This window comes from Penicillium hispanicum (assembly GCF_028827665.1).
Source record: "Penicillium hispanicum strain IBT 35686 chromosome Unknown utg000003l_segment0_segment0, whole genome shotgun sequence".
In the NCBI taxonomy this organism is placed as follows: domain Eukaryota; kingdom Fungi; phylum Ascomycota; class Eurotiomycetes; order Eurotiales; family Aspergillaceae; genus Penicillium; species Penicillium hispanicum.
Window position 1 is genome coordinate 2,963,765 of NW_026623195.1, and position 20,415 is coordinate 2,984,179.

At 52.9% G+C, this 20,415-nt stretch overlaps 8 protein-coding genes across 8 annotated transcripts; 2 read left to right on the plus strand and 6 right to left on the minus strand.

Annotated features, from left to right (window-relative positions):
* Positions 1 to 189: 189 nt before the first annotated feature.
* Positions 190 to 1,772, plus strand: tim44 (protein translocase subunit TIM44; the record flags this gene model as incomplete). The annotated part of the gene is made up of 2 exons (XM_056942727.1): positions 190 to 1,037; positions 1,097 to 1,772. The coding sequence occupies 2 exons, from the start codon at positions 190 to 192 to the stop codon at positions 1,770 to 1,772; spliced, it is 1,524 nt and encodes a 507-aa protein (XP_056802610.1).
* An 820-nt stretch (positions 1,773 to 2,592) lies between these two features.
* On the minus strand, positions 2,593 to 3,762 carry N7459_003544 (uncharacterized protein; the record flags this gene model as incomplete). The annotated part of the gene is made up of 3 exons (XM_056942728.1): positions 2,593 to 2,638; positions 2,698 to 3,701; positions 3,760 to 3,762. 3 exons carry the CDS (start codon positions 3,760 to 3,762, stop codon positions 2,593 to 2,595), a joined length of 1,053 nt encoding a protein of 350 aa, XP_056802611.1.
* A 282-nt stretch (positions 3,763 to 4,044) lies between these two features.
* Positions 4,045 to 7,525, plus strand: N7459_003545 (RIC1 family protein; the record flags this gene model as incomplete). Its single annotated transcript, XM_056942729.1, has 5 exons — positions 4,045 to 4,356; positions 4,411 to 5,805; positions 5,862 to 6,129; positions 6,185 to 6,663; positions 6,722 to 7,525. 5 exons carry the CDS (start codon positions 4,045 to 4,047, stop codon positions 7,523 to 7,525), a joined length of 3,258 nt encoding a protein of 1,085 aa, XP_056802612.1.
* A 566-nt stretch (positions 7,526 to 8,091) lies between these two features.
* N7459_003546 (translation machinery-associated protein 20) lies at positions 8,092 to 8,937 on the minus strand (the record flags this gene model as incomplete). The annotated part of the gene is made up of 3 exons (XM_056942730.1): positions 8,092 to 8,482; positions 8,568 to 8,708; positions 8,924 to 8,937. The coding sequence occupies 3 exons, from the start codon at positions 8,935 to 8,937 to the stop codon at positions 8,092 to 8,094; spliced, it is 546 nt and encodes a 181-aa protein (XP_056802613.1).
* Positions 8,938 to 9,175: 238 nt separating this feature from the next.
* Positions 9,176 to 10,787, minus strand: N7459_003547 (YchF/Obg family ATPase; the record flags this gene model as incomplete). Its single annotated transcript, XM_056942731.1, has 3 exons — positions 9,176 to 9,727; positions 9,984 to 10,541; positions 10,713 to 10,787. The coding sequence occupies 3 exons, from the start codon at positions 10,785 to 10,787 to the stop codon at positions 9,176 to 9,178; spliced, it is 1,185 nt and encodes a 394-aa protein (XP_056802614.1).
* A 653-nt stretch (positions 10,788 to 11,440) lies between these two features.
* Positions 11,441 to 15,009, minus strand: hir1 (putative histone transcription regulator Hir1; the record flags this gene model as incomplete). The annotated part of the gene is made up of 5 exons (XM_056942732.1): positions 11,441 to 11,538; positions 11,601 to 14,366; positions 14,432 to 14,653; positions 14,761 to 14,869; positions 14,953 to 15,009. The coding sequence occupies 5 exons, from the start codon at positions 15,007 to 15,009 to the stop codon at positions 11,441 to 11,443; spliced, it is 3,252 nt and encodes a 1,083-aa protein (XP_056802615.1).
* Positions 15,010 to 16,547: 1,538 nt separating this feature from the next.
* On the minus strand, positions 16,548 to 18,377 carry N7459_003549 (uncharacterized protein; the record flags this gene model as incomplete). The annotated part of the gene is made up of 5 exons (XM_056942733.1): positions 16,548 to 16,829; positions 16,987 to 17,411; positions 17,518 to 17,889; positions 17,954 to 18,238; positions 18,302 to 18,377. The coding sequence occupies 5 exons, from the start codon at positions 18,375 to 18,377 to the stop codon at positions 16,548 to 16,550; spliced, it is 1,440 nt and encodes a 479-aa protein (XP_056802616.1).
* A 478-nt stretch (positions 18,378 to 18,855) lies between these two features.
* Positions 18,856 to 19,652, minus strand: N7459_003550 (uncharacterized protein; the record flags this gene model as incomplete). The annotated part of the gene is made up of 2 exons (XM_056942734.1): positions 18,856 to 19,316; positions 19,379 to 19,652. The coding sequence occupies 2 exons, from the start codon at positions 19,650 to 19,652 to the stop codon at positions 18,856 to 18,858; spliced, it is 735 nt and encodes a 244-aa protein (XP_056802617.1).
* Positions 19,653 to 20,415: the final 763 nt, after the last annotated feature.

Consider the following 20,415-nt stretch of genomic DNA (forward strand, 5'->3'; position numbering starts at 1 on the left):
GCGGAAGGGAAACACTGGAAGTTTTTCGAAGTCTTGGCATCTCAACTTTTTCCCTTACTCACCTTCCCGGTCCTAACGCGCTCCTCATTCTTCATCTCGAACACCCGGGCTGGGCTGGATACTTTCTTCGTTCGCTCTTTTTTTGCACCCGCTACCTCAACGCTATACTTAATTTCCGCCACCCGAAGCATGATTTCAGCCAAGCTGACCACTGCCGCTCGCGCGGCGACCTTGCGGTCCCACGCCCCGGTTCTTCAAGGATCCCGGGCTATTTCATATTCTGCTTTTTCAGCACAGACAACAAAACTCTCCACGCAAGGCCAACGAACTGCTCTCCAGCCGATTCACGCCCCCGTGTCCCAGCTTGTCTCGCCTTTCGCCGCTCTCCCCTTGACGAGGTCCTTCCACGTCGCAAATCCCCTTTTCCAACAGCAGCAGAAAGAGGAGAACAAGAAGAACGAGAAAGCCAAAGAGGAGTCCCAGGAGGAGCCAAACAGCGAAGATTCCAAGGAAAAGAAGGAAAAGACGGCTCCGCCGCCACCCCATGGTGACAAGTCTCCGTGGCAAGTGTTCCGGGACACTCTCCAAACTGAGTTCAAGGCCTCGAAGGAATGGAACGAGTCCACCAAGGCGCTGGCTTCCTCTGCCCACCAGTTCACGGAGAATGAGAACATCAAACGTGCTCGCGCCGCCTATGACGCTGCATCGGGAGCTGCCACCTCCCATACCTCTTCGGCCCTCAAGTCTACGGGTCAGGTAATCGGTAAGAGTGCTGCCTGGACTTGGAATACTCCCGTAGTCAAGGGTGTGCGGAAGGGTGTCAACGCCACCGGAGCGGGACTTGAGCGGGCAACCAGACCTGTTCGTGAGACCGAGGCCTACAAGAGCGTGAAGGATGCAATTGATGATGGCAGCAGCTCTCGCTACGGTGGATGGGTTGAGAAGGAAGAGCGCCGCAAGCAGAGACAGCTGCGGGAAGAGATGGAGGCCAAGAGTGGAAAGTCGCACAAGGTGGAGCAAATGAACGAGGATCCGAAGTACGTTTGGGGTTCAATGTTCGAATTACTCTGAGGGGCATATAACTAACATATGGCAGTGCTGGTACCAACCTAACCCTTCACAAAGACGCCGCCTGGAAGGAGTCATGGCGCAACTTCCGTGACTCCAATCCCATGATGCAAAAACTCTTCTCTGCCAAGGAGGTCTATGAGGAGTCTGAGAACCCTCTAATCAGCACTGCGCGCAGTATTACTGACCGAGTTGCCGGGTTTTTCGCCGAGAACGAGACTGCCATGGTTATCAAGAAGTTTCGAGAGATTGACCCAAATTTCCATATGGAGGATTTCCTGCGTGAGCTTCGGGAATACATGCTTCCTGAAGTCCTTGATGCCTACGTCAAGGGTGATGTCGAGACTCTGAAACTCTGGCTCTCGGATGCGCAATTTTCTGTCTATGCTGCTCTCTCCAAGCAATACACCACTGCCGGCTTGAAGTCCGATGGCCGCATTCTCGACGTCCGTGGTGTTGATGTTTCTCACGCCCGGTTGTTGGATCCCGGCGATATTCCTGTGTTTGTTGTTACTTGCCGCGCACAGGAAGTCCACGTCTACCGGAACTTGAAGACCAATCAGCTTGCAGCTGGAATGGAGGACAAAGTCCAGCTGGTGACCTACGCTATCGGCATGACTCGGATTCCAGAGGAAGTCAACAATCCTGAGACTCGGGGCTGGAGACTGATTGAGCTGCAGAAGGCGGCTCGTGACTACATTTAAACCGGCAAAACGGTCTGCCTTTTGAGCACGCATTTTGTGTTCTACGCAGGCTCTATCCTCTTCTCCTGCGCCTCACCTCCTCTTAACACCTTGTTCCTTGTCCTCTCGACTGTACAATATGACTGTTTGATATCAAGCCAGACGGAGCTGGCGCTTGTTTACGGTTATGTCTGTCCTAGTGACCCCGGCTTTTGACCCCTGGTGGTTGACGGGTTTTTTTTCATGTATTAATGTTCACTTTATCTTCTCGCTTGTCTTTCTGCTATTGGCTGACCAGGTCGTCCATTCTTTTTAAAGAGAATTGGGGGCCTGGCTCAAAAGGAAAACTCCTAACAATTATATAGACTCGGACTGCAGCTGCGCATTGAATTTGAGCTGGTGTGATGGCATTGGTCTTGAGGTGTTTTGTGGCGTCTTGTGCTTTTGCATTTTCACTCTCCTCTCGATACTCTCTGGTTCGCATCTGGCCATTTTATGTTGGCCATTTGTTTTATTGGCTGTGTTGCGCTCATTTCGAATAAGTTTCGAAAACCGCAAGCAGCAATTATATGCGACTGCATTGAAGTTGTGTAAATAGGTCAATGGAGAATCTAACTGTGGTGATACAAATGCTGCCTGCATGTTCTAGACTTTTTGTTTCAGTGCCGTAGCCGAACCAACCTTCGAAGGCAAACGAATATTCGTAAATCAGATAAATTAGGGGATGGGAATCAGGATATGAATGGTTCATGTCTAAGAAACGCTGGCGAAGTCTGAAATTGCCACAATATCATCAGATCGTGTCATTTTTTCCATTGTCATCCATCAATCATTCGACCCATCATTGCTGGCCACGCCCAGCACCACCTCCCATCATGTTGCGAGCCCTGCGAGCCCAAGTAGTTAGCAAAGTGTGAATTAAGCAGAAAATGTCGAATTGACATACATATCGGCAATGTTAGGGTCGCTCATCAGGCTGGACATGTCGGGCATACCACCACCCTGGCCGAAACTCTCAGCCATCTGTCGGAGTCGTGGGTTGCTCATCAAGTTGCTGAGCATGTCCGGGTTACTCATGAGGTTCTGAGCCATGCTAGAGAACATGGGATTGTTCATCATGGAACCCAAGTCAGGCATGCCGCTGCCACCGCCTGCACCACCACCACCACCACCACCAAACATGCCTGCCAGAGAAGATAGGTCAGGCATGCCGCCAGCACCACGAGATGCGCCAGAAGCAGTATCCAGCTCCTCGGCCGGGGGCTCGCTGGAGCGGGTGGCCTCCTCGATCTTGCGGGTCGCGGTTTCGAGACCGCGCTTCATGGCATCACTGCCACCATTGCCCTCTGCCTCAATACCCTTCTCATAGGCCTCCTTGGCAGCGTGGAAGTCGCCCATGTCGAAACGGGCAAGACCCAGACGGCTCCAGCCCTTAGAGTATTTAGGATCAACTGCAGTAGCGAGCTCAGCATCTTCGGCTGCCTTCTCGGGTTGTCCAAGCGCAGAGTAAGCGGCAGCACGGTTGGAGAGGTAGATGGGGTTGGCGGGGGCGATCTGCAGTGCACTGGTGTACTTCTCGATGGCTCCGTTGTAGTCCTTGCGACCCATCAGAGCATTGCCCTCCGACTTCAACTTGTCAGACTCAGTAGTGGGTGCACCGGCCTTGGGCTTCTCATCTTGCGACTGCTGGGCCTCTGCGCCAGTGGGCTGGGGTGTCGACTTGCTGCGCAGTTTCTCGTAGACACTGTAGATGTTGGCCAGAGACTGTCCACCCACGGCATCCTTCACAGCGGCCTCGTCGGTTGGGTCGACCTTGAAAGTGTCGGCAATACAGGATTGGGCGATTTCAATAGACTCAGTGTCGTCGGCAGTCAGCGTGCCGTCCTTCAGACTGGAGCCCAGGAAATCAACGATGGCCAAAGCCAGGCGCTTCTTGCTTTCGGTTGGAGCCTGCGGAACTTATCGTCAGCACCGTACACCATATAGCTAGAGCGTGTCTCAACCCTACCATGATAACGATATCTCTGAAGCTGCAAAGACTGAGAGACTAGGGGACCTATTCAGGGGAGAAAAAAAGACAATGCGGGGGTACAGCTTGCCCGCACGTGACGCCGCTTATCGCCCCCGTTGGACCCGTTGGAACCAGCGTGTTTGGCCGCGCGACATTGCATGTTCCTCCCGTTCACAACCTCCGACAGGTTGAGCTGAGGTTCCGTTGAGATTCCATCTGGGTCGCAATGAATCCATGTGAGCTCCATTGCCACCCTTAACTCCCGCCCCCGTGATTTGAGCCATGTACTGGCCCAATGGCGTCCCCCGGGTCTACGCTGTCAATGGCCCCAACATTGCCGATATCTCGCATGATGTGAACCGGGACGATCCCTCCGACCAGTTGGCAGAGCGGCGCAGCTCAACAGATCTCCAAGAGTCCACTGCAGACCAGGAGACCCCGCACAATCAAAGCCAGCAACCGACCTCAAATGCCCCGGCGGAACCCGCAGCACCCAAGTGGGAAGATGAAGCTATCAATGGCCTATGTGTCTCCCGATCCGGGCATATTTTTGCTACCATAACCGAGTCCTCTATTTCATTGTGGCAGACTAGGGTAGGTCTCTGGCAATGAGGCCTGATCAGAGCTTGGAGCTAACAACCCCGACAGCCCACAGCGGTAGTGGCTGCGTTAGTGCGGTCTCCATACTCATTGAAAACATACGGTTCCAATGTAGCGCTTCTCATGCATCCAGACTCGACAATTCTGGTCGTCCAGACCCTTCATGGATATCTCCTCACATATGCGGTAGCATCAGACCCAAGTACGCCGGTTTACCAGCAGCGGTTCGATCATTCAACGCACCCACGCCGCCAACAACTAGCGCATTTCTCCGCCGTCGAAGAGTCTAATGTTGTTGGAGATATAAGCATCAGATTTCGAATGGCGATCAAGATCGAGTCTGGGATCGTGAAGGCGCTGGCGCTCGACCAGGAGCTTGTCGTTGCTACTGTGAAGCCACCAGCCATCCAATGCATTAGGTGGACACCCGAAGCTGGCGGGACACAGACTACCTCTGAGATGCTAAGCCGCATACTTGGTGTGTCGAAGAAAGTGTCCATAGTGGATATGGTTTACGACCGTGCCATGAATCTCCTGATCTGGCTCACCAACAACGGGCAAGCATATGCTGTACAACGGGTGCCTGGGGGGAAAGAAGATCCCGAATCACCCAAGAAGCTCTTCCACGGTCACTGTTTTCACAATCCCAAGGACGACGGTGAGAAAGCCGTGAAGGTGGCGGTCAACGCACGTTTTTCCTTGTTGACTATCAGTTGCGCAAATGGCGAAATTTTAGTTTACACAGCCAAGGATTATATGGGCAATGTTCCACTTTCCCAGAACTTACAACAGCCAGCGACACCTGCTACGTCTGGGGCGTTGACCTTTATGAGTTATTCGCCGGACGGATATTGCCTTTTTGCGGGCTATGAGCGTGGTTGGACAACATGGAGCGTTTTTGGGAAACCCGGAGGGAATAGCTTCTCTGTCGATCCTGACTTGGCAAAGTCAAACGCAGAGGATTGGCTGATGGGGGTCTCTAATGGTTGTTGGATAGGCGGTGGCTCCGATATCATTCTGTCAGGACAGAACGATCGGCGTCTGTGGATTCTTGAAACAGCGCGCAGCGCCTTGACTGGCTGCTTCTCGGCTGCAAACCTCGCCCGGGGCTTATTGCAGACTGGGACCGAACTCATTCTCTATCGCGGGCACGATCTTCCCGACCTGATGACTATCTCGGGTAAGGACTCCCTCTGGCACCATGCCCAGTATCCCCCGGCATACCTTCACTCACAGTGGCCAATCCGGTCCTGTGTCGTGTCGCAGGATGGACGGTATGTCGCTGTCGCAGGTCGACGGGGGCTGGCGCATTATAGTGTGAACAGTGGCCGATGGAAGGTCTTTGAAGGTTCCAAAGTGGAGAACTCATTTGCTGTGCGAGGCGGGATGTGCTGGTATGGCCATATCTTAATTGCTGCTGTTGAAAGTGATGGCTCATATGAGGTATGTCTACTTCTATTTGGATGCCGTTACGCTGTCTCTCTGACCATCCTCCTTAGATCCGCCTTTACTCCCGCGAAGCCCCACTCAACAACAACTCTATCATGTTTATCGAATATCTTCCAGCCCCGGTGGTATTCATCGGCCCTTCTGGAGAAGACTCTCTTTTGGTCTATACCTACGATAACATTCTATACCACTATATCATCAACTCCACGCAGCCGCAGATCACCCTTGTTCCTGTCGGACAGATTGCTTTTAACGGAATTGTACGAGCCCCAACTCGGGTACGCGCAATTAGCTGGGTTCTCCCTGAGGAACAAATGCGTAAGTAACGCCTTGTACTTATCCATCACTCGGGTTCGGCTCTAATATTTGACAGGAAACGGCGATCCCTCACAGGACGTCAAAGTAGCGTCCGTACTTCTTCTTGTCGACGGCAACCTGGTTTTGTTGCAGCCAACGGTTTCAGATTCGGGTGACCTCAAATATGACATGCGTGTGGTTTCCCAGGATGTGGAATACTACATGCTTATGCGTGACCAGCTTTCTTTCAACTTTCTACCTCCAGTTGATGAATCGCTTCCGGCCAGTCCATCCGCGGAACTCTCGCTTGGGCCCAACTTCAACAACAACCTGTCTCTCAGGGATTCTCTATGGATGTTCCGGGGCAAGGACCTCTTGGCGTGGAACGACGTTCATGATGTACTGCAACAAGAGACAGTGCCGCCACCACTTAACATTCCTCTGGACTTCTACCCGCTTTCAGTATTGCTGAACAAGGGCATTGTACTAGGAGTTGAATCTGAAATGATGCAGCGGCGAGATGTGACTTTTACCAGCCTCAAGTTTGCCATCCGAGTAGGTATCCCTTTGCTCATTGCCACTCCGATATTCTGGCGTCTAACTCTTCCGCCAGACCCACCTCTTCCTCCCATACTTCCTTCAGTACGGCTTGACCAACCTCGGTACCCCTGCCGCACTTTCCCTCTGCCGACACTTCTCCCACCTGTCTTATTTTGCCCACGGCCTGGAAGTCCTGCTTCATCATGTTCTCGACGAAGAAGTGGACAACGCAAGCCGCGCAAGTAAATCCCATGATCCTATCATCCGAGAAGGCCCTCTCCTCCCAACCGTCATTGCCTTTCTCCAAGCGTCACTCCCTACACGCGAGTATCTCGACATTGTGGTGCAGTGCACCCGCAAGACAGAGCTCCGGTCATGGCGCACCCTTTTTACCTACCTCCCCCCACCAAAGGACCTATTCGAGCAAGCCCTGAGACTTGATGCGCTCAAAACAGCCGTCGGGTACCTCCTCGTTCTCCAGGCCTTCGAGGATGAAGAGCAAGGCCATGATGGCCGCATTGAAGAATACGTTGTGCGCCTAATTGGCCTAGCCTCGCAGAAGGGCGACTGGGAGCTCTGTGCAGAGCTAGCACGGTTCCTCATCGCCCTAGATGCCTCTGGTGAAATGCTGCAGCGTGCAATCGGCCGTGTGGGCCTGCGATCTGCCTCTCGGCCCCCGATCAACGGGGCTCACTCCGGGTTGGCATCTGGATCAGGCTCCGCTGGCGTCAAAGGCCTCGGGTTGAATCTCCCAATCCGGGCCCCGTCTTGGTCATCGCTGTCTCCGACATCGTCACTGTCACCGCATCCAAACGGACGTGATGGTGATGTTTCTGACGAGTACCCGCATTCGCTGGATAGTCGGGATGGCACATGACGCTGCTCTTTGTAGTTTTTTCGGGACTGTTGTTCATATTCCTATTTTCAGCGCATCTGTATATATCTGGATCCAGTGATCCATCGTCCAAACATTCCAAAGTTGAACTGATCTCCTTGCCAAAGTCCCTAGGTACTACTTACTGTCCAGCAATCCAAGGGACCAGCCACGTAGATATCAAGGGCTACGTCCTAGTTGAGCTATACTCGATATTACCTTGGAAGCTGGGCGAAGACATCCTGGCATTGCAATGAATCAAGCCTTGGAAGTTGTTCTGGTAGTCATCCAAACTACCCAGAAATAGGTTATATCTTTCAGCAGGAAACATAATCGAAACATACCTAGATACCTGCGGCAATTGACCCGTGGCCCCTGACGTACATAATTACATTATCAATAGCCAAATTGCGCACGAAGTGGACCAGTTATCTGCCATCTTATATTTTTCAAGTCATCAGCATAAAGAGATCATCACCGTCATCACTAGAGACAAAAAAAAAAAAAGGTATATGCAACCACCCAAACCCCAACCCCAAGACATTCATAGCCCATGCCTAACCCATCTTCTAATCCAGCGGCATCCTCCACAACCCATCACCCAGATAATGGCCCTCATCCATAACAACGCCCTTGCCTTTACTCTTCATCTCCTCAGTGCCGACCTTCAGCGTCCCGACGAGGCACGCCTCCTCCTTGCCCTCAGCCTTGACGGCGACAACCTGGCCCGCTTCGATCGCGTGCTCGGCATCCGGGAGACGGCCACCCGGCGAAGTCAGACCGGGGGCCATGAGGGCTGCGCCAGAGAGCACGAAGCGGATCGCGCCGCGGTCGATTTGGATTGTCGGGAGCGCAGTCGGAAAAGCATGGATAAGGCGGAGGTGCGGGATGGGAGGGCCGTCGAAGGGCTGGAAGAAGAGAGGAGTCGAGTCTATCGTGTACAGGGTTGTTCGCTCGGGCCTGCAGGGTGTCGAGAGCGTCGGCTGGTCAGTTTCTGGGGCGCTTGGATCTTGGAGTTGAATGCTTGGAAATGGAGTGTACGCACAGCTTCACGGCTTCCAGGGAGGCCTTTTTAGGCAGGATCTCTTCGATGAATGGCTCGAACCCGGGGTATGTCTCCAGCAGCTTCTGGCGCAGGCCGCGCTGCACGGAGGACTTGACCTTGGAGCGGTTGCTCGGCGGGATACTGTTACATGAAGATTAGCATGGAATCCGATCAAGAGGTTGCTTCAGTTTCATGCTAGAGCAGCTCTTGTCTCAAGGTTGTATGCTAGCCGGAGCTGTGCTGGGATTGTCCTGCGGCGTTGTGAAGCAATTGAACTTCTTGCAGTGACAGGATAACCGCAGGACAGTCCATAACAGTCCTCCACAGGGAAAAGCATGAACAAAGCAATGACTCACTCTTTCTTGAACATGATGCTGGTTGTTAGGAGTGGTTGATGGCTTCGAGTGCACGAAGTGGGATGCGCGGGGAGTGTCACGTGATGAGTTTTGAACATGGGCGAAATGGATGTGGCTTGATTCTTGACTTTTCATTGGGAAAGTTTGACCGACAAGTCATGATGGGTATACGTTACATCCCTCGCTCTATATGGGGGTGGCAGTTACAAGTGAATTGGTAAGATGGGTTATCATTTATAGAGCTATCTGCACTTAGTGCTTGGCGGCACCAGCCTTGATGAGCAGGATATCACCATCCTCAACAACGTAGTCCTTGCCCTTGGTCATGACCTTACCAGCAGCCTTGACGGCACCTTCGTCACCCAGCTCCTTGAGAAGGTTGTAGTTGTACACAATAGCCTGAATGAAGGTCTTCTCAAAGTCAGTGTGAATGACACCGGCAGCAGCGGGCGCCTTGATGCCCTTGCGGATAGTCCATTGGCGGACCTCATCCGCACCGGTGGTGAAGAAGCTGGCCAGGTTCAGGGCCTGGCGCATGGTGGTAATGACCTTGGGCAGCCCAGACTTGGTGCCGAGCTTCTTGCACTCCTCCTCGGCGGCGGCATCGTCACCCATCAGAGTCAGACGCTCCTCGAACTGGGCCGAGATTGGGAGGACAGGCGCACCAGTGGAGTTGGTCTTGATCCACTCGAAGAGCTTGGGCAGGTACTTGTTCTTCTGGCGGATGTAGTCCTTCTCGCTCAGGTTGACCAGGTACACAACGGGCTTGGCAGTGAGGAGGAACAGAGGGTTAATGACCTCGACCTAAGAACCATGTCAGTCAGTATGGATGATCAGAACATGGCAAAGAGTGTTGTGAAAGGACAAAAAAACTCCAAGGATTGTTCAGTTAAATTTTTGACCTCAAGATGCCCTCGCGTGAGTATATATATGAGGGCATTCGGAGAGCTGGGTTAATTCGAGCAGTGCTCTTATTCATCATATAAGGAGGTGGGTGTGGTGCAATAACAACAGAAGGGGAAAAGAGAAGAAAAAAAGAAAAAAAAATTTTCTCACGTACCTCCTTAGGGCTCCAGTCACCTTGGCGGATATCCTTACCAGACTTCAGCCACTCCAGAACCCTGGCGGTAGTAGCCTCGTCCTCCTTCAGCTTTTTCATCTCCAGCGACTGACCACCACGGCGAGTCTGCTTACCCAAGGCCTCGAGCGCCTTCTCGACGAACTCGATATCCTTGATCCGCAACTCCTCACTGATGATGGTCAGGTCGCGGACGGGGTCAACATCACCCTCGACGTGAATGATCTCGGCATCGTCGAAGCAGCGCACCACCTGGAAGATGGCGTCGACTGCGCGAATGTGAGACAAGAAAGCGTTACCCAGACCGGCACCGGTGGAAGCTCCGCGGGTCAGACCGGCGATATCATACACGGTCAAGTTGGCGGGCACCTGGGACTTGGGCTTGTAATGCTGGCAGAGCCAGTCGAACCGCTCATCGGGGACGATGACGCGGGCCTCTTCGGGGTCGATGGTGGCATAGGGGAAGTTGGCCGGGTTACCCAGGGAGGACTTGGTGATGGATTGGAAGAGAGTTGACTTGCCGACATTGGCAAGACCAACCTAGAGCCATTGTGAGTTTCAATGGGGTGACATTGTTGGTTGGAAAGAAGAAAAAAAAAGGGGAAGGGAAAGGGGGAAGGGCGTGGCTTAAATAGTTTGTGTGGAATTAAAAAGTGGACTGTGCTGTGCAAAAAACAGAGGAAAAAAAGGGTGGGGTCGCTGCTCACATACGATACCACTCTTCAAGTTGTTTCCTGGGCGGCCCAGCAGGACCTTTTCTTGAACTTGGGCCTTCTTGGGAGGCATTTTATTGGATTTTTTCTTCTTGTTGGAGTAGAAGCGACAGTTGAGAGGTGGGAGGTGGGGGGAAGACCAAAGGCGGAAGCGGGCGCAGGGATGGCGCGCGGCAAATGCAGGACCAGCTGCGGATCGATCGACGATACGAAGGAAGAAGACGGACGAATTGAGGAGAGAAATGATGGCGATGCCCACAATCGGAGTGGGCGCAGTCAATGGCTTTGAAAAGGAGAGAAAAGGAGTGTTTGGGACGGTCAAAGCGAAGGAGGACGCGCTGGCTGCAACTCGTCCTCGAAGTTTTCTGCCTGACTTGTCCCACCGCCCACGTGACAGGCCGTGCCCTTTACGTCATCTCGAGCATGGTGGAAAGCCCGGTTACTAACAGTTAACTAACAAGTTGACTAGTTACCTATGGATATAAGTATTGGTCATGAGAGACGGAGTATCGATTTCCATAAAGATGGAATGCGTTTCGCAAACTGCAAGACAGGCTATAATACATATATCAAGAGCCCAAATAGAATGAACCATCTCGCATCCCCTCCGCCGGGATATATAGAGAGAAAAAAGAAGCAGTCACGCAGATAACCCCCGGTACCCCAAACCCTGACGGAAACACAGGTAAACGCCTACATAAAGGAATCAAGACGACGAAACAGTCCTCATAGATCCATCGCATCACCTTGCTCTGTGGTGCTATCTACCATGTCCAGCAGCTTGGCGTATGGGACGGTCACACGCTGCAGTTCACGGTATTTGCCTGGAGAGGGAGTGTCAGTCGTAAAGTAGGTCCACGGAATACGAAAGAAAAAGAGCACATACCGAGAGCGAGAATCACCTCCTTCAACAGAGTCTCACGCGGCCAGCCACAGAGATCTTCTGAGCCCTCGCGCCAGTTGCGGCCCTCGCGCTCGTTGGCCTGCAGCTTTGACACAGCTTCAGTGCCTTCTTCATCCTCAAACAGGCCGCCAATCAACCCCTTTAGCAGCTCCTCAACCTTCATCTTCAACCCTTCGGCACCGATTCGCTTGGCATACATGTTCAGGTAGAGCCGGAACTCCTCCTTGGCACCGAGTGATAGGGCAGCGGCCATTCGGTTCTCGAGGTGGGCTATAGATACACAAGACTCAAAGGTCTCATAACCTTCCCGCGAAAGAAGGACTTTGATAAGCCGCTGCAGGAAGTAGGCTCGGCCCCGCAACAAGGTCTCGTTGGTTGTGTTGCGCTCAAGGAAGGGAATAAGACCGGCCGACACTGCTGCCTTCGCATCCTTGGTGTCCTGCTGCGCATCTCTGGCTTGCAAATTGCTGACGGGCGTATCTGTCGAGTTCCAATACTGGCTGCCGACAGCCCACCAGGATTCGGAGATCCGCTGCCATGTGTACATGGTTGGCGAGTAGGAGTAGCCCTCGCCATTCGTCAAAGACACCACAATGCGGCCCTCGGAATTGATTCGTGCATCTGTCACGGCGGGAGCGACGGTGGGACTAGCGCCCAAAACGTAGATAGCAGCGTCAAGGACGGGCTGGAGCGAGACAGGCGGGTGCGGAGAAGAAAGGTGTTTCGCATTCCAAACGTAACACATGCCCACAGCAGAAATACACAGGATCCATGGTCCGTTGCACTCCAAGATCACTGGCTGCGCCTCCAGAACCAGTGCACTCACTAGACGACGGCCAGCAGGGGTCCAAATATAGACTGACCCATCCTCACAAGCTGCTGCCCACATGCTCTGGTTACCTGTCACAAGTAGCACGGGCTTGGGTAGAAAATCCTGCCAAAGCGGCTGCTCCCCCCGGAACAGGGTGAGACGCACAGGTTCGCGGTCGACAGCTCTACCGGTCAAACTGGCTGGCGAAGGATTGCGAGCCTCGAAAACCACATCCACTCGGCCTTTGCTGCTCGACTCACCTATGGTGGTCGGTGGCTCAGTGGGTTTCCCGGTAGAATCCAAGGCACGCAGAATCCAACTTCGGATCTTGGGGACCGCAAGTCGAACCTGACTCACCGACATGCATGGGTTTGTGACAGCAGGCCGAATGAATTCGGGCGTTGGTTGTTGCCCAGCTGTGGCAGGTTGTACTTGAGCTGGTAGAAGCCCATCGGGAGTATTGGCCATTATGGGCGTCGCGCCATTCTGACTGGCCACGGCGACACGCTTCTCAACCTGGCCATCTTCATCGCCTTCGAGTTGGGCCAATTTCCGCTTGTTGCCCAGGAGAAGGGACGTCAGACCACCCTTGGGTAAGCCGTCGAAGGGCTTTGAGAGGTCGACGAGGGATGTTGGCGCATCGGCCTTGACCTGGCTACTAACCGAGGCCATTAGGCGAGCTTGGGGAAGCGAGGACTCGCCGCCACCCGCCCCAGAGACAAGCAAAGGAGCGATACGCTTCTTACCTTCCTTGGTGTAGGTCGGTCGTTGCTTCAGTCTTTCTAGCTTGGCCTGGTATGGATCGGGCTTCTCGGGCTCGTTGGCAGCAGGCGTTGGCGCAGTACCGTTTGGTTGTGCCTTGCTCGTCTCCGGGGGTGGCGAGGGACCACGAGCAGGAGTCGTCCCGTTTGATGGTTGCGGTGGTGGTCCCCCATTGACAGCCGTCTCGGTGCCGGCGTGACCGTCTCCCATCAGCGCACCCATACGGCCCTCTGCACCCTTGATCTCACCGGCTTTGCTCTTTTCTTCAAGCAGCAAGCCGTCCGTGGTCTCTGTGATACCAGCTCCTTTCCGATTCGTTCCGAACTTGGTCAGGGACTTCTCGTTCTCTTCCATTTCGGTGGGATAGCCCAATTCGCCATCCTCAAACCGCGCAGCCACAATGGTACCATCCAGGGCCGTCGCAAACAGACATTTGCCGTCAGGAGTCCACGCCAGATCCGAGATGGACTTGGCGGCCATCTCTTGGGCGACAACGATCGGTCGAGCATTGCTCGTAATCCAGACGCTGAGAGACTTGTCCGCACCCGCACACGCGATAACAGTAATATAGTTCTGTCCCACACTTCCTTGGCCGTCCGCCTGTTGTTTCTTCACCGGTTCCCTGGAGTAGAGACGCGGAGAAAATGCGCACACTTCGACTGGCGCTTCGTGTCCAATCAAGTTGATATCACCATCCCAGGACCCCCGGTTTATAATCGCAGCTGAACTGACGGGCCCATTGACTGCGTTTGCAGCAGCAATGTGCATGCCATCGGGGGACCACGAACACCGACGGAAATAAGCTGTCAAAGGAGAGTTGGCGAAAGGAGCGGAAATGGTTTGTTCAAGGACAAAGTTGTTCATCTGATCATGAGAAGTCGAGTTCGGGGCGGGGGAGGTAAATCGAAAGATGCGAACGGTACGATCATCGCTCGCGGTAGCAAAGTATTTATTAGCGGGGTCGAAAGTGATGCCTTTGACATGACTCTGGTGCACAGAAATGGTCTTCAATTTCTCGAAGGTATGCCCCGACCATATGACCACTTTGGAATCCAATCCAACGGAGATCAGAATCGAGGAGTCATACGACCACCCTAAATCTTGGACATCGTTGTCGTGGCCGATCAATCGGCGAATGGTGCGCCAGTTCTCGACCGGAGGTGCCTCGTCGGTTCCTGTACAGCGTGCCCCAGCACATCAGCGCCCGAACCCAGTATACCCAACCATTTTCAAAACCTACCAAATGTCGACGCGTGCGTTGGCGGGTTCGAGTCGAGCGTATAGATGCAGACAATTTTATCATCGGCTCCCGAAGCGAGGTATCTTCCATTCGGCGAGAAGCGAACGGTATGGATTGTGCCGGAGTGGTTGCTCATCGACGCAAGCTGTTTCGGTTTGCTGGCGAATTCTGGGTTTCCGGTGTTGTAGATGGCCTCCGTGGACCAGATCCGAACATAGCCATCTGAAACACATCAGGAGTGCGGGCGTTAGCACAATCGGTTCGACAGCCCTTCAGCAGCGCTGACTTTGCCCTCATCACTCCCCGTGCGAATGTTGGATCAATCTCACCTCCGGCAGCGGTTACCAGTCTCTTTCCATCTGGCGAGACATCGCAACTATAAACCTCGAAATCTTTCCTTTCACCTGCACCAGCCCAGAAATCCATTAGCTTGTGTGTCTAGGGTCTCGCCAAGTGATAGGCATGATTCGAAGCCTTTCCAGGCAGGCTTTCTCCTCATCACCGGAAGCCAAGAAAGAGACCGTCGCAAAGACCAACGCACCTCCGTGGGTCAGCCAGACCGGCTTGATGATGTGCATTGCGCAGCCCGGGCAGGATGCGCCGCTGCCTTATCCCACGCAAAGAAGAATCTGGTCGGGTGTGCTCGTATGTAACAGTCTCAGCTCCGGGGAGCGCGAGTCGACGAGGAAGCTAGGCGGAACGGTCGTGATCGGGCGAGGGTCAAATGCTGATCGTAACGGACATGGCAGAGCAAAAGCACAGGCCACCACACTTTGGGAGCTCCTGCAGGCTCGACCGATGAGGAAGTCGTGGAGATGAGGGTGGAAGCGTAGGTGGGCGGATGGAGTTTCAAAGGGATCGGGTTGCAGGGCGCGCTCGAAAAGTCGCGATCTCCAGGTTTGGCGCGTGGCCCGAGCTCCCGTTCGCGTTTGACTATATCCTACATCTTATATCCTATGTACTATATCCTATCCTATTTAATATACTATAGGAGAACACATATACTGATGGCAAAATTATGGATTGCAGGCGACAAAGATTGAATGAAAACTGTATTGTCAGGGTGGAGGGATACCTAGACGCTCCATGCTAGTGCGCATATACAGATAGGAAAGAACCTTGAACCTTGGCCATTTCTCCCTCCTGCCTGTCCAACCACCCTCACTTGCCGCCGACACCACTCCAGATTTATCTCTACCAGCATCCAGACTTGGGGGTTATATAGGTGATTAGTGTCATCCCATCCCACTTGTCCTTCAATGTTCACTCAGTCATGCTGACACTCTAGACATAGACTATCCCACCCTTGCCTGTGCTTGCCAGATTTAAGGAACTCAAAGCCTTTTTCACCCCGTTTGTACCCAGGAAACAGACACGCAATATGATAGCCCAATGACTGCCGCCACAATGCTGTATGCCATCACAGCCCCCCGCGGGCTCTCGGCCAGCCGGAGCCCTAACCCAGCGTTGACCACCCCCAGGATGATCATGACTCGGCCAAGCCACCGATGGAGATGTGCAGAGATCCCCTTGTTCCCCGTCTGACGAAATAAGCGGTGCTGAAACAGGCCCATCAGGGGCTGGAAAAGAACGAGACTGCCAGCAACGACGATGCCGATGATGGGGTGGTGGCTGTCCATCAAACTGAGATCTTTTGCCAATGACACGCCCAGTCCAAGCCCAGCTATCACGACTCCGAAAGCGAGCAGTTGGAGTGACCCGTGAACACGCACCGTTCTGGACGAAGGTAGACCTGAGCGAGACTGGACACAGCCCAGGAGAGCCACCAGAAGTATAATCTCGCCATGCGAATTGACATGGCCTACATGACAAGCTTAGAAGGGTTTACCCCGGGGCCGTTAAATAAGATCCTATAAGTAGCGCGCTTTTTAGCGTCAATCTCAACCAATTTCCGTTCTCGCATTATAGTAAGCACTTGCCCATTGTGGCGCCCATCTTATTCCCGATTTCCTCTTAGCCAAGGGTTATCTCAGAGATTTCCATATTGTAGAGGGCCAAGACTACCTTTTCTCACTGTTCGATCCAGCGAGTCACTTGCATTTGGCAAATCGCAACATCTCACATCTCTAGTGCATCGACACATTCTTCTATACGGCTATCTAGCATCAAATGGCCACAACTTATCCGCTTTCGCAACCGTCAGATCCTCGCCTCTCGCCTCCGACTCCCTCGCCGTCTGTATCCACTCCTGATACGCAGCGCGATGAGCCTCCCTCGCAGCGTCCCAGAGCTCATTCGGAACCCACCCGTCCGAGTTCGTCTGAAGAGACCACCGCAGCCACCGTTTGAGGCGTTGAAAAGTCTCAAAATCCTCATAATCCCGGCCGTGCGCCTCCAGCTCTTTATCCGTGAGAGAATGGGCACGAGCCCGGCAACCCTAGCTCCGTCCAGCGGGTATGCAGCTCGATGAGCTCCTGGCGGAGGGCTGCGGCGCTGTCGCGCCATGATGTATGGCTGTAGTGGAAGAGCCGGAACAATGTCGGATCGAGCAGCCTAGAGGGCCGTAGTTTCGGGACCAGGCCCTTCATGCATACGTCGTATGTCTGGGCGCAGATTGAGGCGTCTTTGAGTTCTCGCTGCTTCTGGCTAGGGTCCTGTTGTTGCTGCTCGGCCGCTTCGTCTTGGAATGTGTCTTCTTCGGGTTCTTCGGGAAGGACAGCGAAATCTGGGGTCTCGTTGGTATAAAGAAAGGCAGGCTCGATGCTTGTTGATTGCCAATCAATTAGGCCTGTGATATGGGTAGGATCCTCGGCCGAGACGTAGATATTCCTCTTGTGGAAATCCGGGTGGAGGAGGGTTGGCTTTGCAGCATCCTGGGTGCGCTGGTCTTCGACTAACTTGTGCATCACTTCTTGGCTAGATTGTATGAGGTGAATATGCTCTTGAATCGAGCCTTGATGGGGGAGAAGTTTATGGTGGATGACATCTTCTGCTTTGGGTAACCGAGAGAACCCAGTGTCTATCAAACCAGAGGAATAGCTTGCGAGGTCCTTCCCTTATATTGCACCCTGGTAGTCAGTAGTCATTCAAAAAGAGGAAGAAGATATAGCGCTTAGTGCACATACAAGGACCGCAATTAGGACTCGGGCCACCATATAGCTGAGGCTCCCCAGGACTCCGATTCCAGAAAACCGGACCGCAATGCGGGCCAATGCAGAAGTCTCGCTCTAGTGGTATCTTCAAATGCGAGTCGATAGGCGCATCTGAGAAATATAAACTGCCATACGCTGGAAAGTCCAACGACCCCATCTTCTTAATTGCCATAGAAAGCGCCTTTGTACACATCATATGCCGTGGCGAGTCCATTTTGGGCCATATCTCGTGGAGCTGCACACCTACCACATGCTCTTGGATAATATACTCGGTGCCAGTTGGATTGGAAGGGTTATCGTCCCAATCCAAGACTTTAGGGATCGGAAGCGAGAGTTTGGATTGCACTATAAGATATATGTCAGCGGAATATTTCTTGTGGAATCAACATAACTGAGGCTGATAACTGACGATAAGTCATCGTTGCAACTTCGGAGTTAGTAGTCAACCTAGGAGGGCCGGCGATGGGCATCGGTATCCTAGCCACGACGCACGAACCAGTATCCATAGTTAAAATGAACACGCGGTTGAAGCCCCCTTCTCTCTTTTCGTACTTGATAACATTTGTGGCCCCTGGGCTAAGGCTGATCACCCTGTCACAGAGCGCAGAGAAATCAAAGTCCACCTCGCGCGAGGTCCGTTGGACCTCATCCCGGTGAAGCCATCTTCCACCGGTGTATCTGTGAGGATCATCCGCTGTAAATCGAGAGTCAGCGACAGTTACGCTGAAGCCAGGCCAAATCAAAGGCTCTCACTCACAGGGATTTGGTTGTTTGGGATTGGTTGAGTTGGTGCCTGACAAGGGAACTGATGAAATGGGAGTTTTGCCTCCCATGGTAGATAATTTTCGCCGGGGGAAGCAAGGAAGCCTAGGATACTGGATTACTTGTGAAAGCGCTCGCGACCGCCAGAGTCGGAGCATCATCCCTACCTCCATACATGCGTAGATGGGATTGTTGGTCTCTTTAGCGCCGGTCAGCCTCGACAAGGCGGTGGATGGCTTCAACTCCATCAGAAAACAAGACCCTAACCACCCACTCTTGTCATCTCACCCATCTTCAATCTTCGCCATGTGAAACTAGTTGACTACCGCGGAATTGGTCTAGAACAATACAACAAAGAATGGAAAGATCTCTTGCGCAAATACCTGCCCGATCATACCGAGGCTCGCAACGGCACCAGCCTATTGGGTGACATTATACATGATATATCGTGATATATTGGACTCGAAATATGTCTTGGTTTTACCAAGCGCAAAACAGTAGCATAATTCCAGCCAGCCAGCGGTCAGAATCATTTGACAATGGACAGTATCAACAGAAATACGCTCGACAATGAGATGTCCAGAAAGCCTCCGTCGCAAACCAGGCATAGTTATCCGCGTTGTTCTTAGCGTGGGGCGTGTTGCCGATGCTCTCGGAGTCTGCAAACCCATACACCAGGTCGTCCGTCTCCTTAGTCAATGGCGGGACGACCAACCTCCTGAAATGTGTATATTCATGCAGAATACTCGCTCCCAGGGTGTCCATCTGGTTTGACATTTGGCCTTGAAGGGTCGCGCACTGAACGCTGCCGAGGGCAGGCAGTTGGAGTCCCGCGGGACAGATGATCATTTTGGGTCGATTGTAGGTGTAGTAGCGCAACACGGCTCCGGTATGTGGGTTGGTACAGGCGTAGTGATTGGTGCCGGGCAATGGAAAGTCATTGACAACGGTAATGGAGCTCAGGCGGTTTCCTCCCGTGTTATCATCGCCGAGAATGTTTTGGTAGACCTCTGCTGCCGTGGTTAGAGACGCCTTCATCGGCAAGAACAAAAAGATGAGGGGTGGGACGTACGCCGAACGGTGGCTTTGTCTTCTTGCGGGAAGTACTTCTCGTAGACAATCTCCGCGCCTTCATCTTGACTGTCAATGAAGGACCTCGCATAGCTTGCCAAGATCAAGGCTTCGTGGAAACCCGCTGAGATCTTTCCCTGGTTCGTTGCACTATAATCACTGCCGGATATCCCCGGGCTGGCACGCTTTTCGATAGATCCAATTGGTTGGACTCGTTGGGGGAGCGCAAGCACGGAGACTGCTAGGAAGGGGAGAACTAGAGCCTTGAGAAGCATGTTGAACGTTGACCCTCTTAATTGAAACGGGCGAGGGAGGACCGCACGATATTAGATTTGTGAACACGGCAGTGGCTAGCAGTTTATACCTGGACCCTGGAATTACGCTGTTTTTTTGGTTATTCTTTCTTTCCTCATTTCCCTTTTCCTTTGTTTCACGTTGAGATGGGGCACGTACATGAAATCAAAGCTACCAGATTAATACAGGGTCGTGACATGCATCCTTCAGTGCCTGTCTGGCAGTATAAATTACGAAATATTGATCATACTCAAACCAAAGAGCTATACGGAGTCGCCCCCAATATGGTAGGGAGAGACCTCGTACAGCTCATGCAGCATTGAATGCATAGGACGTGGGGGCTACTTCAGAAGTTGTACTGAACGACAAAACCAGGTTGCCGAGATTCATTTCCAGGCTCGACAAAGCCTGGTAATACATATACCTTATTCTACTAGAAACAAAGGATGTGACGGGAATCGGAGAGCACACGGTGTGGGCGGACACGAGTCATAACTGTCGATCTAGGAGAGAGAGAGAGCTCTGAGCGTAAAGTATGCATGGATTTACATAGCTGGTTTGATAGTTCTTTCCAGCTATCATGAGAATCATCTCAGCTAACCTAACACTTCCTCACGACCTGTAGAGGTGCTGCTTACCACTAGGCACTATATACATCCACGGGGGGAACTGAACCTATACTAATCACTCCACAGTACATCCATGGATACATATAGCCCCCTATGGCCCCACGGATCGTCGGAT